Below are 13,490 nucleotides of genomic sequence, written 5' to 3'. Positions count from 1 at the left end.
TAGCTCTCAAAATTCTTTGTGACATAATTTCTAGCAGTTGCAACAGTGTGTTGCAGTGTGACTTTATTGCAGTTTTAAACTTATCTCACAATTACTAGGACAAAATCAAGTTGGGCTCTACATTTTCTTTCTAATTTTCTAAGATACAAAACACAATTACAGCTTGTCAGCTTCAGTTTCACGCCAGATTTAAAAGGTGTTTGTTGTTTTTGAACTTGCTTTGAAGACGCCACATTTGCCATTTCTTGAGGATCTTTCTGCAGATCTTCTCAGGTGTCCTATGTGAGAGTGTGGTTTGTTGAGACTGGCAAAAGGCTTTGCAAAAACCCTTTATATAGAAATGCCAACAAATAGAAATTTTTACTGTTCTTAATATCTGTGATTTGTTTTAAAAATTAGGTCTTGTTAACTTTCTTCATCTCAGTCCTGTTACACTGAAACATTAGTGATTCTGTCTGGTTTACTTTTTCTCCTTTCACATTTTCTCTTTGCAGCCATTCCCACTGGTGTCGTCCTCCCGCTGGATGGTGAAACGTGGTGAGCTAACAGCTTTTGTAGAAGAAAATGGCATATTTTCCAAAAGGACGTCTCGCCAGCAAGTCTATTTCTTCCTCTTCAACGATGTCCTCATTGTCACACGAAAGAAAAGGTGAGCTGGAGACCACAAAAAAGTTCTCTCATACTGGGTCCAAATGTACCTCTGTTCTTCCCTTGCTGTTATTGTGCCCTGGAGGATACTATAGAGAGCAGAAAATTATTAGGCTAGCTTAAATGGATGTGGAGGTAAAGTTTGCCTGTGCAGGTGGGTGTGGATTGTTGCAGAGGTAGAGTAAAGGTAGCTACTTTACTCATACCAAAAAGGAATAACAGAATCCAAATACATGTATCTATGATCATCTTTCAAGTGTAATATACAACAATTTTGATATTGATACAGGATTTTGATATTTCACCATTGGCCAGTGCTCAACATCAATATTAGAATCTTGTTGTAAAATAAAATAAAATATTGTTAATCTGATTTCATCACTTTCACCAGGCACTGCATGGTTCTCCGGCTTAAACACTTCATTTTGTTGAGTGAAGTAAGACTTTGCAGGTCAAACTTTGTTCTGGTGCAGTCTACAGCAGATGACACACTAAACTCACAGTGCTCCTTATTTAAAATTTTGTTGTTTTCTTGTCAGCATTCAACAGCATGCTGTTTCCCTCAATCTTGATTTCTGTTTAAATTAAACAGCTGTCACTGTGACTCAGTTTTAAGCTTTTGTTGTGGTTAGGGTTGGGCGATGTCTACCAAATCGGCACCGGACGATGTCTACAGTGAAACATTGTGATGGATGATGACATCGGCTAGGGGGTGGGTGGTGGATTGGTGGTGCCTTTATTCAGAAAGGTGTGAAAAACAAACAACGCCTTCTAATAACATAACGGGAGCCACTAAAGGGACATGGTTAGCTGCTTGCTAGCGGTAGCCAGTTACATTACAGTACATACATTTCACTTACCACATAAACTGAGTAAGGAGAGATGACTGAGGACAATGACGAATTATTTGCAGATCCTGCGAATTATAGCATGTGTGATCACAAATCTCGAAAATGAAAGTAAAAAGCGATTGTGCATTCATATTAGTAGCGGCTCCCTGATATCATAGTTTATATACAGTATAATTAGCCAATAATTAAACTGAGAAATAGTTTTGAAATATATATTTTCCTCCCATCTCATATTTATTGTCTTTAGGGGTTCTGTAGAACACATCATTTTCTTTGCGAACACGGTATTGGGATGCAGCTGATTGTGGGGGAATGGGGTGGCGGGAACACGATGCCGCCTTAGCATTGTGATGTCTGTCAGCCATCAGTGATGGATGATGGCATCGTCTATCGGCCCAACCCTAGTTGTGGTTGTCCTAGACAAGTATTGTGCTTTGTGTTACCTAGCACAAAGCAACTAAAATAGAAACCAAGTGATGAAACATTATCTTTATCATGCAGCTCTGTTGATTGTGGTGTCCGCTGTTTGCAAGTTAATTTGAAAATATTAAATGTTAATAATTTTAACAAATTAAGAGGGATGATGAAAACTTTTTAATTTAGCACTGTCCTGAATAAACTGTTTAACATAACAGATGTTTATATATACTCCACCAGACAAAATAGTAACTGAATTTATATAAATGACCCTGTTCAAAAGTTTACACTTTAAATCGTAATACTGTCGTATATGATCCACTACTGTTTTTATCTTTTGTGATAGTTGTTCATGAGTCCCTTGTTTGTCCTGAGCAGTTCATCTGCCTGCTGTTCTTCAGAAATATTCTCCAGCACCTGCACATTATTTTTCTAACATCTTCTGCATATTTGAACACTTTCCAAAAGTGACTGTATGATTCTGAGATCCACCTTTCCACACCGAGAACAATTCAGGAACTCATACATAACTATTACAAAAGGTGAAGACATTTACTGATGCTTAAGAAGGCAATACAATACATTAAGATCCAGAGGGTGTAAACTTTTGAACAGGATGAAGATGTTTAAACTTTTCTTATTTTGTTTACAGATTTTTCTTTTTTCCTTTAGTACTGCACTTCAGAAGCTACGTAAATATTTACGTCTCCCAGAAGACTATTTACCCTGATCGTCTAATTCAAAAATTTACACCCCACCGCTCTTAATGCACTGTGTTGCGCTTTCTTGAGCATCAGTGAACGTTTTCATCTTTTGTAATAGTTAAAAGTCCCTCAATTTTCCCCAATGTGAAAAGATGGATCTCAAAATCATACATTCACTTTTGTAAAGGGTTCAAATATGCAGATGCTGCTGGGAAACCAAAGAATGTGCAGGAGCTGGAGGATTTTTCTGAAGAACAGCAGGCAGCTGAACTGCTCAGGACAAACAAAGAACTCATGAACAACTATCACAAAACATAAAGGCAGTCCTGGATCATCCAGGAAACAATACACATTATTAAGATTCAAAGGTATGTTAACTTTGGAATGGAGTCATATTTTATAAATTCAGTTATTATTTTGTCTTATGGAGAATATATAAACATCTGTTATGTGAAATAGCTTATTCGGGACAGTACTAAAAAAATAACATGCAATTTTCATGATCTCTCTTATTTTGTTAAAATTATTAACATTTTGCCTATTCTGCAAGGGGTATATAAACTTATGAGCACAACTGTAAATGGTATTGATCAATATATCGAGTAAAAATGGTATAGTAATCTTTGTTCGTTTGTCACAAGGTTTTTCAGCCCATTTGTATAGTGTCTGCTCCCTGCTGCTACACAGTGCCAGTTTTTTGTTCTGGTCTTTTTTTGGGAACATTCCGCACCCTATGACAAAGGACAACCTCCAAGAAAACAAGATGGTTTTCATTTTTACTTCATTCTGGCAAATATGGCCCACAAACACTGTCTGGGATTTAACTGAAAAATAAAACGAAAGGAAAAAGAAAAGGTTTATTTAAACAATGTGTGATGTTCACTCTCATACACGGTCTGTATAGTATGTGTGGGGAGTCACGCTACTCACTCAGATCTGAAACAAAACAAAGCCCTGCACGCCATCACACTCTCCACTCTAAACCTCTTTTCATTTCCTCTCTCTCTTTCTCTCTCTCTCTCTGTCTTTCTGCTCCACTGTTTTTTTTTTACTCTTTTTCTCTGGTTATGTAACTCAGACTTAAAAGCAGCTGGTTATTTTTCCTCCTTTTCTCTTCATTTATGAATCTCTCTTTCTCACACATACACATTCACACATGTGCTGTATGGGCAGTCTTTGCTTTATGTAGCATGTCAATTTTGGATAATAATAATGTTTATCAGTGTTATAAACAATAGAAAAGGACATTATGTTCAGTACACTGCTGTTAGTTGTCGAATAATTAAATGATTGTATGTGTACACAGGGATGGTTATCAAACTGTAAGTGTACAAGAAGTTTAACAAAAGATTCAGTATCATACAGCAGTGACATCATTCATCTAACGGATTTGTAATTATCCAAATACAGCGTTCCTTTCATACCAGCACGGGGGCCTGTGTGTGTGTGTTTGCATGGAAGTGTGTGAATGTTTTGTCCTGGTGCTGGAACATCTCTTGGCTGCTGGAGAGGATGTCATTACAGTGGTAGGAACATCTGATTGCTCAACTGATAGAAAATCCCTGCTGGATCCTGTAATATGTAGTTATAATATGATATGTCAGGAGCAGTAGTGTGATTGTCCAGCACTCAGTTTGCTAATGGGAAAGCTGGCTAAAATTTGATTAGTGCCAATCCAGGTGCCCCTTGGAGCCAGAACTGAGGCAGGTAAATATGGTCGGTGTCTCTAACAGATTGCTAGAGCCTGTGCTAAATGGAAATTTTCAGGCAGCAGAATTGTTATATATTTGCGTTTACACATCAGCACAAACTGATGAACTTGTGGACATACATGCTGTCTCCTATGATTGAGCAATATGTTTAAAATCTTATATTGTGATAATTTAATATATAGCAATACAGTTATTTTATTTATTTAATAGGACAAATACAATAAATCAAAGATATAAATGACAAAAACATTTGCTGTAATTTATTTTACATTCAGGTAAGAATGACTACAGAAATTGAATAATTAAATGTAAAATAAAACAATGCATAGTCTTAACTCTTCTGAAATAAATATACACTGATTTTTATTAAAACTACTTAAGTCCGTTAGTGCCCATCCACTTTTTCAACAGCACAGTGTCCGGGTGTATTTTTTTTTTTTGCATTAATTTTTTACATAGTTTTTTTTAAGTCTTGTTAAAACACTGTAATACGCCATGAACAAAGTCAACCACTTACAAGGAAAATTACATTAGAACCTTTTTATTTAAAGCAAAAAAGTAAATAAAAATTGGACAAAAAAGACAAAGGTACAGTGTGTACTGTACACTGTGGCTTTAGTGAAGGAAAGAACTAAAGAAGAAGTTGTGAGATGAGATGTCTCACAGTGGAAAAACATAATTAAACTTCAGTTAATTATTACATTTTTGTTGCTTTCCATGTTTGGAATTGGACCTTGTATTGTTTAATGAATAATAATGTTGTTTATTGTGAATTATTTGCACAAATAATGATTTAGAAATTATTTTCAAAGTGTTAATGCAAAGGACAAAAGAGTCATTTTTTTTAAATTGCTGCTGAAATAGACAACAGTGCTGTCTCGCTGACTAGAAGCACTAATACAAAAGAGCCCGGGTTTGCTGTGAACATTTTTTTGATTACATTGAGAAGACTTTTGTGTCACCAACAGACTTAAGCCTAAAGTTGGTCTGTTTGTTTTTATTGGAGCGAACCAACTGTGTTATGTAGACAGCTGTGTCACTCCAGTGTGGCGGCTCACAAGCTAGATGGCTAGGTAGAAATGCTAAAAAAAATATATTTGTCATATCTGTTGTTTTAACAACTTTTAAAAATCAGATTTTAGGTAAAGCTGGTTTTCTAATATATTTGGGCATTATTGTTATCAAAAACATTTCACAAACGTTTTTTTAAGTAAATTTTAAGACATAACTAACTTTAATTACTCAACAATTGTGTACTCATCAAGATGGCCATTTTGCAGTATTCTGCGTGTATCCAGTCATTCAAGTGCAATAAGCCATGAAAGAGAACTGAACTGGAGATTGCATGCTGTCTGAGAAAGGCGGGTTTCTGTGTGTGCTCTTAGTTTTTTTTCTTTTAGGTGCTCTTTGGAATTTAATTTAGCATATCTTTATAAAACAGATACTTTGGTTCTTGATTATGATAGGCTGAGCTGCATACAAAATACAAATGCTGGTATGGAGAGATTTCCTGTCTCACAGTTGCAGAACATACAGTACATGTGCTTTTTTTAAAGATGTGTTCAAGCACAACTTTTTGACCCAGAAGCAGATAATGTGAGGAGACACCACAGTCGGCTTCACAGTTGTTCAGTATTAAAATTCAGTATTATTGCTACAATAATACACCCCCCCCCCCCCCAAGTATTATTGTAGCAATTTTAAATGTTATAACTGACTGTAGGCATCACAACATTCAGTTTTCTAATAGCTTATTTTTGTTGGTCTTTGTCTCGTTCAGTTAATTGTAATGGTCCCTCTCTGTTTGTAGAATCTGATATCCTCTGCCTGTGGAATGTAAATGGCATTGTGATTGTGTCGGGCAGAGCCCAGAGGTTATTCAGGAACTAAACAGGAGGATCTGACTCCACTTATTCAATTATCTCTACACAAACACAGTTAATTATCTAGCTGAAGACATGCTGACTAATGCCACACCACTAGCATTTATATGCTTTTATAAATAGCACTTGCATACACATGGGCATGCTAATTGGGTAATAGAAAAATATTTTATCCTTACTGAAGACAGAAATACAGTTTAGTATATTGTACAGATATGTCAGTTTCTTATATAACAAAAGTGACAGGACATCTTTCTACAAATTTAAGTAGACAAATATATATTTTACTTTTTACGAATATGTCAAGAACATATTTCACTTCCTCAAAAAAAAAAAAAACACATTAATTGGATAGTTAACCCAAGAATGACATTTCTGTTATTGTTTACTAACCCTCAACAAATAATAATAATAATAACAATAATAACTTGAGACATTTCTCAAAATATTTTCTGTTGACCTTTTTTCTCCACCATGCACGCAAATTATTACTTAGTTTATACAATAAAAATGCAAAACTTACAATTGTTTGTGTGTGATGAACTTGGATTTCCATCACAAGTATATGTTCGATACAAGTGATTTATCCTAGAAAATTTTTGTAATCTAAATCTCTGACTCTGTCTGTCTTTTGTCAGTGAGGAGAGTTATACAGTTATAGACTACGCTCTAAGAGATCAGATCCATGTGGGGTCGTGTCAGGCAGAAGACCTGAATCTCTCTCCAGTACGTGGCACTGCGGGAATGCTGACGTCACGACAGAACGTGGCCAGCCACCTGTTCCAGATCCGATTCCGCAGCGACCACTCTGGAGGCAACGTGACCATGATCTTGGGGGTGGAGCTACTGTAAGTATTTGCATATGAATTCAGCTGTTTAATAATAAGAGCAACAACAACAACAATAATAATAATAATTCCAAAAACTTTTTAAAATGTTAATTTTCTTATTGGTAACACTTCAGATTGGGGACCAGTTCTTGCTATTAACTATTATATATAACAAATAAGGAAATAGTATATACTTTATAAGTACTACATTTGGGGTCAATTACAGTGAAAACAGTGAATGTCGATTACAATTAAAACTTTTTTTTATTTCAAAAATAATTCACAATATAATTTATTCCTGTGTTGGTGAACAGAAAAAATTGTAATATGATGATTTTGTGAGAGACACTTAATTTTATTGCTATTATTATTGTTATTACAGAACAGTGTTTATTTGAATCTTTTGTAACATTATCAGTTTTTAGACTTTACTGTCACTTATTAATGTACCATTGCTGAATTTTATTTTATTTTATTTTATTCTTACTGACCCTAAACTTTTGAGTGGTTGTGTAAATTCATTTGTCAAAGATCTGGGAACCCTGACTTGGTACATTTAGTTTGTTTTTCTCACATCAGCATGCTTACACATTAATTTATGTCATTTGATGAGTTATGTAAGTGATTCTATATCTGAGGTTACTGAACTAGACATGTAGTGACATACCCTTTAATTGAAATGACAGATTTTAACTGCTTCTTCAAAGAGAGTTTCCATGTGTTTTACCACCCCATCAGTCATCACACTGTGGGAGTGAATGTACCAGCACAAGATTTATAAGAAAATAATCGTCTTTTAGGCATTCACCCAGTGTACAGAACAAACATGAGCTGAGATATTGAATATTGATTTGCTGTCCTAATCTGCCTTACCCTTTCTCTTGTAATAATGGTTGGTGGTTTTGAATCAGGGTTTGTTTGAAACTGTAGCTGTAGGTGATATATTTAGTGCCAAGAACTGTTCATTAAATTCACTAATCATGTTAAACAGAGACATCAGCACATTTTAAGATATGCTTGGTAAATAAAAAATCTGTGTTTTTGCTCTTGTTTTAAGGACTAGAATGGTGATTAAAAAATGAACAGAGAATAGCTGAAAAAAAAAAAAAAAAAAAAAAAAAATCTCCACTCTTCTGACCTTTAGAAATTAAAGTGGAAGTAAAGCAGTCCGTCAACTTCACATTATTTAGTAAACTGATTTCCACTTCCACTTTACAATAGAAAAAAAATACAAACGTGATTAATGTAACTATTTGAAAAAATAAAATAAAATAAAAATAAAATTTTGGAGCAAAAATGCTGCCATATTGCAGTACCACAGCGTGTGATGTCGCAAGGTTGGTTTGCTGAGTTGGCCAGTGAAGTAATTTAACTATTTCTTTACTTTTTAAACACATGATTAATTAATTGCTTAAAACACTTTAATGTTAAAACTGACAATACTTTAAACACGTGAGAATGATAAACTTTCTTGAGGAAGCAACACTAGCCCCATCGTTCAGATAGGTGATTCGATTTAGCATCTGTTAACAACAGGTAAACTAAATGTGTTTGAACATAAAATATGTTACATACCACTACTGGTGAACGAAGCGGTGTAATGCAAATATCTCTGAATGGTCTGACATAATAAAGCCTGGAACACACCAAGCTGACAATCAGTCATTGGTCACCGTCAGCCGGCGTCTGTCGCGCTAGTCTGTGTGGTGTGTTCCACACGTCGACTCTTGTCGGGGTTTACCATAGCGGGAGTTTGCCGTCGGGGCCATCTGGAAAAAAGTGAGAACGCTAATTGGATGTTCAGTTTAACGAACGAGTCAGTACTGGAGAATTTAATCGAAAGTTATGAAAACAAGAAAGAAAATGAAGTCGGCACAAAGAGAAGGCTGGTCTCATGTTACATAATCTTTCCCCAGCATTCCAATATGCAAATATTTTCATAACAACATGAGCTTAAAATGAAGTTCTCAACATAATAGATATTTAAAATAGTAAGCAAGTGCTGCTTTGTGTATCATTGTTTCAGTTTTTCCTTTTGAATGGTGAATATATACTATTAAAAGCTGCTGATTTAGACAGATAAATCTTCTCGCACAGGCGCCAAACGCATGTGTAAGTTTGCAGTCGGCTGTAGTTTGAAAATCCTTGTAAAGTGGTTACATTAATTGTGTTAATCGATAATCGTACTAAATAATGTAAACTTGACTGACTGCTTCACTTCCACTTAAAGACCATTATAACTTCTGTACATTTAAGACTTGTTTATGTAAATAACCTGTTAAGTTAAACATAGTCTGTCTGGCTCCGCTGTGTCTGTAAAGCTATTTGCTTTAAAAGCTTGAGAAATGATACAAGCCTTTAAAGAGCAGTTAAAGACCTTTGTTATCCAATTGCTTCGATCCAATTTATCCAATTGTTATTCTCATTGCTTCGTTTTGAACAAAAAAAAAAAAACCTTGAAATGACAGTTCAGAAGGACAAGAGTCATATCTTAATATCAGAATATCAGAGATTTGAGCCAGTAAGTGACCACCTAGCAACTACCCAGAACACCCTAGCAACATCATATCAAAATGAAAACCACTCAGAACACCTAACCAACCATTTAACTCCCCCTTGGCATCCACTCACAATTCTCTGAACATTGTAATGCCGAGTTTTGCATAAGCGAGCAGCATACTTGTTTACCTCAATTTTTGCCTCCCCTCTCTCTTTCGCTTTCTCTCTCTGATAACATTATATTCTATTAATTAAAGAAAAGATTATAATCTCTTTCAACCTGAGCTTTTTAAGTAAGTGAACAAAGTAGCTGTCTTTCGAGGTTCACATAACCCTGAGAAGAAGTCCTTAATTTCATTTAAAAATATAAACTTAAATGAAGAAATGCTTTTATAATGCCCAGAGATGTTGTTTGAGAGACAGCTGACTAGGTTTTGAAACACAGCCATAGATCGTGACTGTGTTCATGTTAGAGAGATAACATGTTATCTGTTGCTGAGAGTATAATTATAGCTCAGTATGTTGCCGTTCCACTTGCATAACACAGATGCCTATCTACTGTTGTTCTTGGTGAACCTTAAGGAACCTTTGTCAACACAAGACAAGTTCTCCCACATTTCTGGACCTCTGTTAGGCTCCACCCATTCGAGTGTCTAATAACACAATTTGATACTGCTAAACCAGCTCTTCTCTCTATAGTGTGAGTGCCACAATTCTCCCTCATGGTGGGTGTGCAGGAGTGTTATTGTTATAGAAAGCCCCTGACTCCCCATTTCTTAGAAAATGATTTTGGAGTCCACTGTGACAGATACGTCTATTTGTGCTGCGCTCAGTCAACTGACTGGATGGTATATTGTACCTTCCGTTGCTAGGCAGCCAAACACTTTTCAGGAGGTTGAGTTGTCTTGCTGCCTTTCTGCCTTCTGGCTCACTTTAGTATTCAGGATTAACCAATACTGTATTTGAAAGGTACCCTAAATCTGCAAGCGTAAATGCTGTGCACTCTCTGCCAACTATAAGGATAGTATAAATTATGAATAAAATGTATTTTGTCTGAATATGAAAAAAGGCCAAATATAGTCATATTTCTTGAAGATGCCTTCATAGATATTCTTCTGTTTCCTCACTGCTCCTCAGGATCGAGTTTGAGTGTTTACTTCCAGATGTACCTTCTACTGGTGCTCTGATGTCTTCATTGACTTTTCACCTCATGTAAAATAATCATGAAAAGTGATAGGTCTGGAATTTTGGCCTTCAGCTGTAGGAGCATGTGGAAGCGTGCTAAAACAGTGCGGCATGCAGGATACCAGACAGTGGAGATGTGAGGTCTTCCTGGTGCCTCTTGCCTCTCTGGTGTTTGGAAAATAAGGTTTGGTAGATTTGAGTTATTGAAGTTGGACAAAATCATGTGAAAAACAGGGAAATAGGCACTACAGTGGTGTTTTAAGGTTCTAACCTTCTTAAAATACATTCATACAAATTTTGAATATTCTCTAGTGGAATTTTGTGTATCAGAACATCTGCCAGTTTTTTCAGCAGTGTTGAAGAAGGAATCAGCTTCCCTCTTTTCATTCCAAAACTGTTCACAGTGGTTTGATAATATTGAACTCAGGTAATTAAGCTGGCCTGGGCAGATGAATGATTTTTATGTTGGTGGTCCAACTGTCCAGCTTTTATGATCATGACACAATTTTTTATTTTTATTTTTTTGCATTGTGGTGTCTGTGATTTAGAGTTTTAGCAATTGCAGCTCTTTCATGAATGTTGATTTTATGCAACCTAGGCTCATTGGAAATACGTGCCTCTATATACATTTCTGCAAAACTCAAAAAAAAATGTGGGTGAAATGAACACTAGAGGCTTTAGAGAACACTAGAACTTTTATTCCTTTTCAAACAAAGTATGATTTACAGGTACAGAGTTTGGATTAATAAAGCCTAATTTTTACACAGTTACTTGCAGAATATTATAACTTCAAAACAATTTTAACATCCTGCGTGATTTGAAAACTGGTACTCCTGATCGTTGTCATCACATATGTGACCCTGGATCACAAAAATAAGGGTCAATTTTTCAAAATTGAGATTTATACATCATCTGAAAGCTGAATAAATAAGCTTTCCATTGATGTATGGTTTGTTAGAATAGTACAATATGTGGTCAAGATACAACTATTTGAACACCTGGAATCTGAGGGTGCAAAAAAATCAAAATATTGAGAAAATTGCCTTTAAAGTTGTCCAAATAAAGTTCCTAACAATGTATATTACTAATCAAAAATTAAGTTTTCATATATTTACAGTAGGAATTTTACAAAATATCTTCATGGAACATGATCTTTACTTAATTTCCTAATGATTTTTGCCATAAAAGAAAAATCTATACTTTTGTCCCATACAATGTATTTTTGGCTATTGCTACAAATATACCCCAGCGACTTAAGACTGGTTTTGTGGTCCAGGGTCACATATATAGCTTCATATGCATGAGTTCACTAATTCAGTAGGTTTGCTCAGTAGCTCATGCGATATGGCGGTGTACTTGAGAGGTGAAGAGCTCCGGTACGAACCCTGTGAAACTGCAGTTCAACAACACAGCTCAAATCCGTGTAATGAAGTTAAAATAGCAAGGAGCAAGAAGCATCAGCAAATGCGTTTTTATATCACTTTTGCATTTGTTAACACTATCAGATCAGTTTTAGGGTTGGGTTTGGTGTAGGGGATATTTCTAACACGATAGAGCGTTAAACTTTAGCGACTCTCCCCGGATATTTGAATTCTGCACAGCCATAATGCGTACCTCAAGCAGTGTAATAAAAATGCAGCAAGACATGCCTATAGCAACGTAATAAAAATGTGCCATGGTCATCTATTGAGCTTGTGTTTTAGCACCACTCTTTGGACATTTCTTTTTAACCACACTGTTCAATTAATATTAAGAACATCATGTAGGGTGGAAGTAGAACCCCACCTAACCCACCCCCACCCCCCGTGCTATGCTGTTCTTTCTTTCACTGGCTTCTGGGTGTCAGATAAGGAATTCAGCTGATGTAATGCAGAGCAGCAGGAAGGCGTTTGCTACCTGTTGTGATCATGTGTACTCAGATTCCAGGGATGTGAATAGACAGCTGCCCTTCCCACGCTAACTACACACCCTGCAGAGCGTGGCTGAGGGAGATGGTTCAGCTGACGACATACTTGTCCTCATAGTTTGCTTTACACATGTTGAATATCTGGACATGCACAATAAGTGTATAAAGGATGACTTTGGTTGGCTGTCATTGTCATGTTGTTTCCTCATTGCAACAGTTCAAGCACATATTGATGTGCACAGTATGTTGTTTTATGAAAACAACAAAAAATGTGTGGTCTTATTTTTTTTATTTATTTAAATTTATTTTTATTTATTAATTATTTTATGCTCAGCAAGACTGCAGTACAATACATGGTAAAAAAGTAATATTGTGCATATAAAATAATGTTGTACTGGTTAAGCCATTTTAGATACATAAATGCAGTTGAGGTCAAAAGTTTACAACCCACTTTTAGAATCATTAAAATATTTTAAACTGTCCGCTGTTCTTCAGAAAAATCCTTCAGGTCCCACAAATTCTTTGGTTTTTCAGCATGTTTGTGTATTTGAACCCTTTCCAGCAGTGACTGCATGATTTTAAAATCCATCTTTTCACATTGAGGACAACTGAGGAACTCATATGCAAGGATTACAGAAGGTTCAAACATTCACTGATGTGCCAGAAGAAAACCATGCAGTACTTTTATTTATTTATTTATTTTGCCTAAATATCATATTTTGTCATTTAGTACTGTCCTTCAGATGCTACAGAAGTTACATGATTCCCAGAGTAAGTTAAATGATCTTTAAATTCAAAAAGTTTTCACCTCCGGCTCTTAATGCATCATGTTTCCTTCTGGAGCACCAGTGAGCG

General features: G+C 35.7%; 1 protein-coding gene across 4 annotated transcripts in view; it reads left to right on the top strand.

The window, feature by feature from the left end:
* The window catches only part of LOC127180789 (rho guanine nucleotide exchange factor 26), a 53,509-nt gene that overhangs the window by 36,400 nt on the left and 3,619 nt on the right, over positions 1–13,490 (top strand). For 3 of the 4 annotated variants that reach the window (XM_051135094.1, XM_051135095.1, XM_051135093.1), the window contains 2 exons: positions 495–649; positions 6,854–7,063. In XM_051135094.1, coding sequence (XP_050991051.1) covers positions 495–649; positions 6,854–7,063 — 365 coding nt within the window. Of the gene's footprint in view, positions 1–494; positions 650–2,807; positions 2,887–6,853; positions 7,064–13,490 lie in introns of those variants that run through there. The other variant, XM_051135096.1, reaches the window with a different exon arrangement.

Source organism: Labeo rohita, chromosome 18 (genome assembly GCF_022985175.1).
Source record: "Labeo rohita strain BAU-BD-2019 chromosome 18, IGBB_LRoh.1.0, whole genome shotgun sequence".
NCBI classification, from domain to species: Eukaryota; Metazoa; Chordata; class Actinopteri; order Cypriniformes; family Cyprinidae; genus Labeo; species Labeo rohita.
The sequence above is the reverse complement of the archived record's forward strand: the minus strand, read 5'-3'. Positions and strand labels throughout refer to the sequence as shown.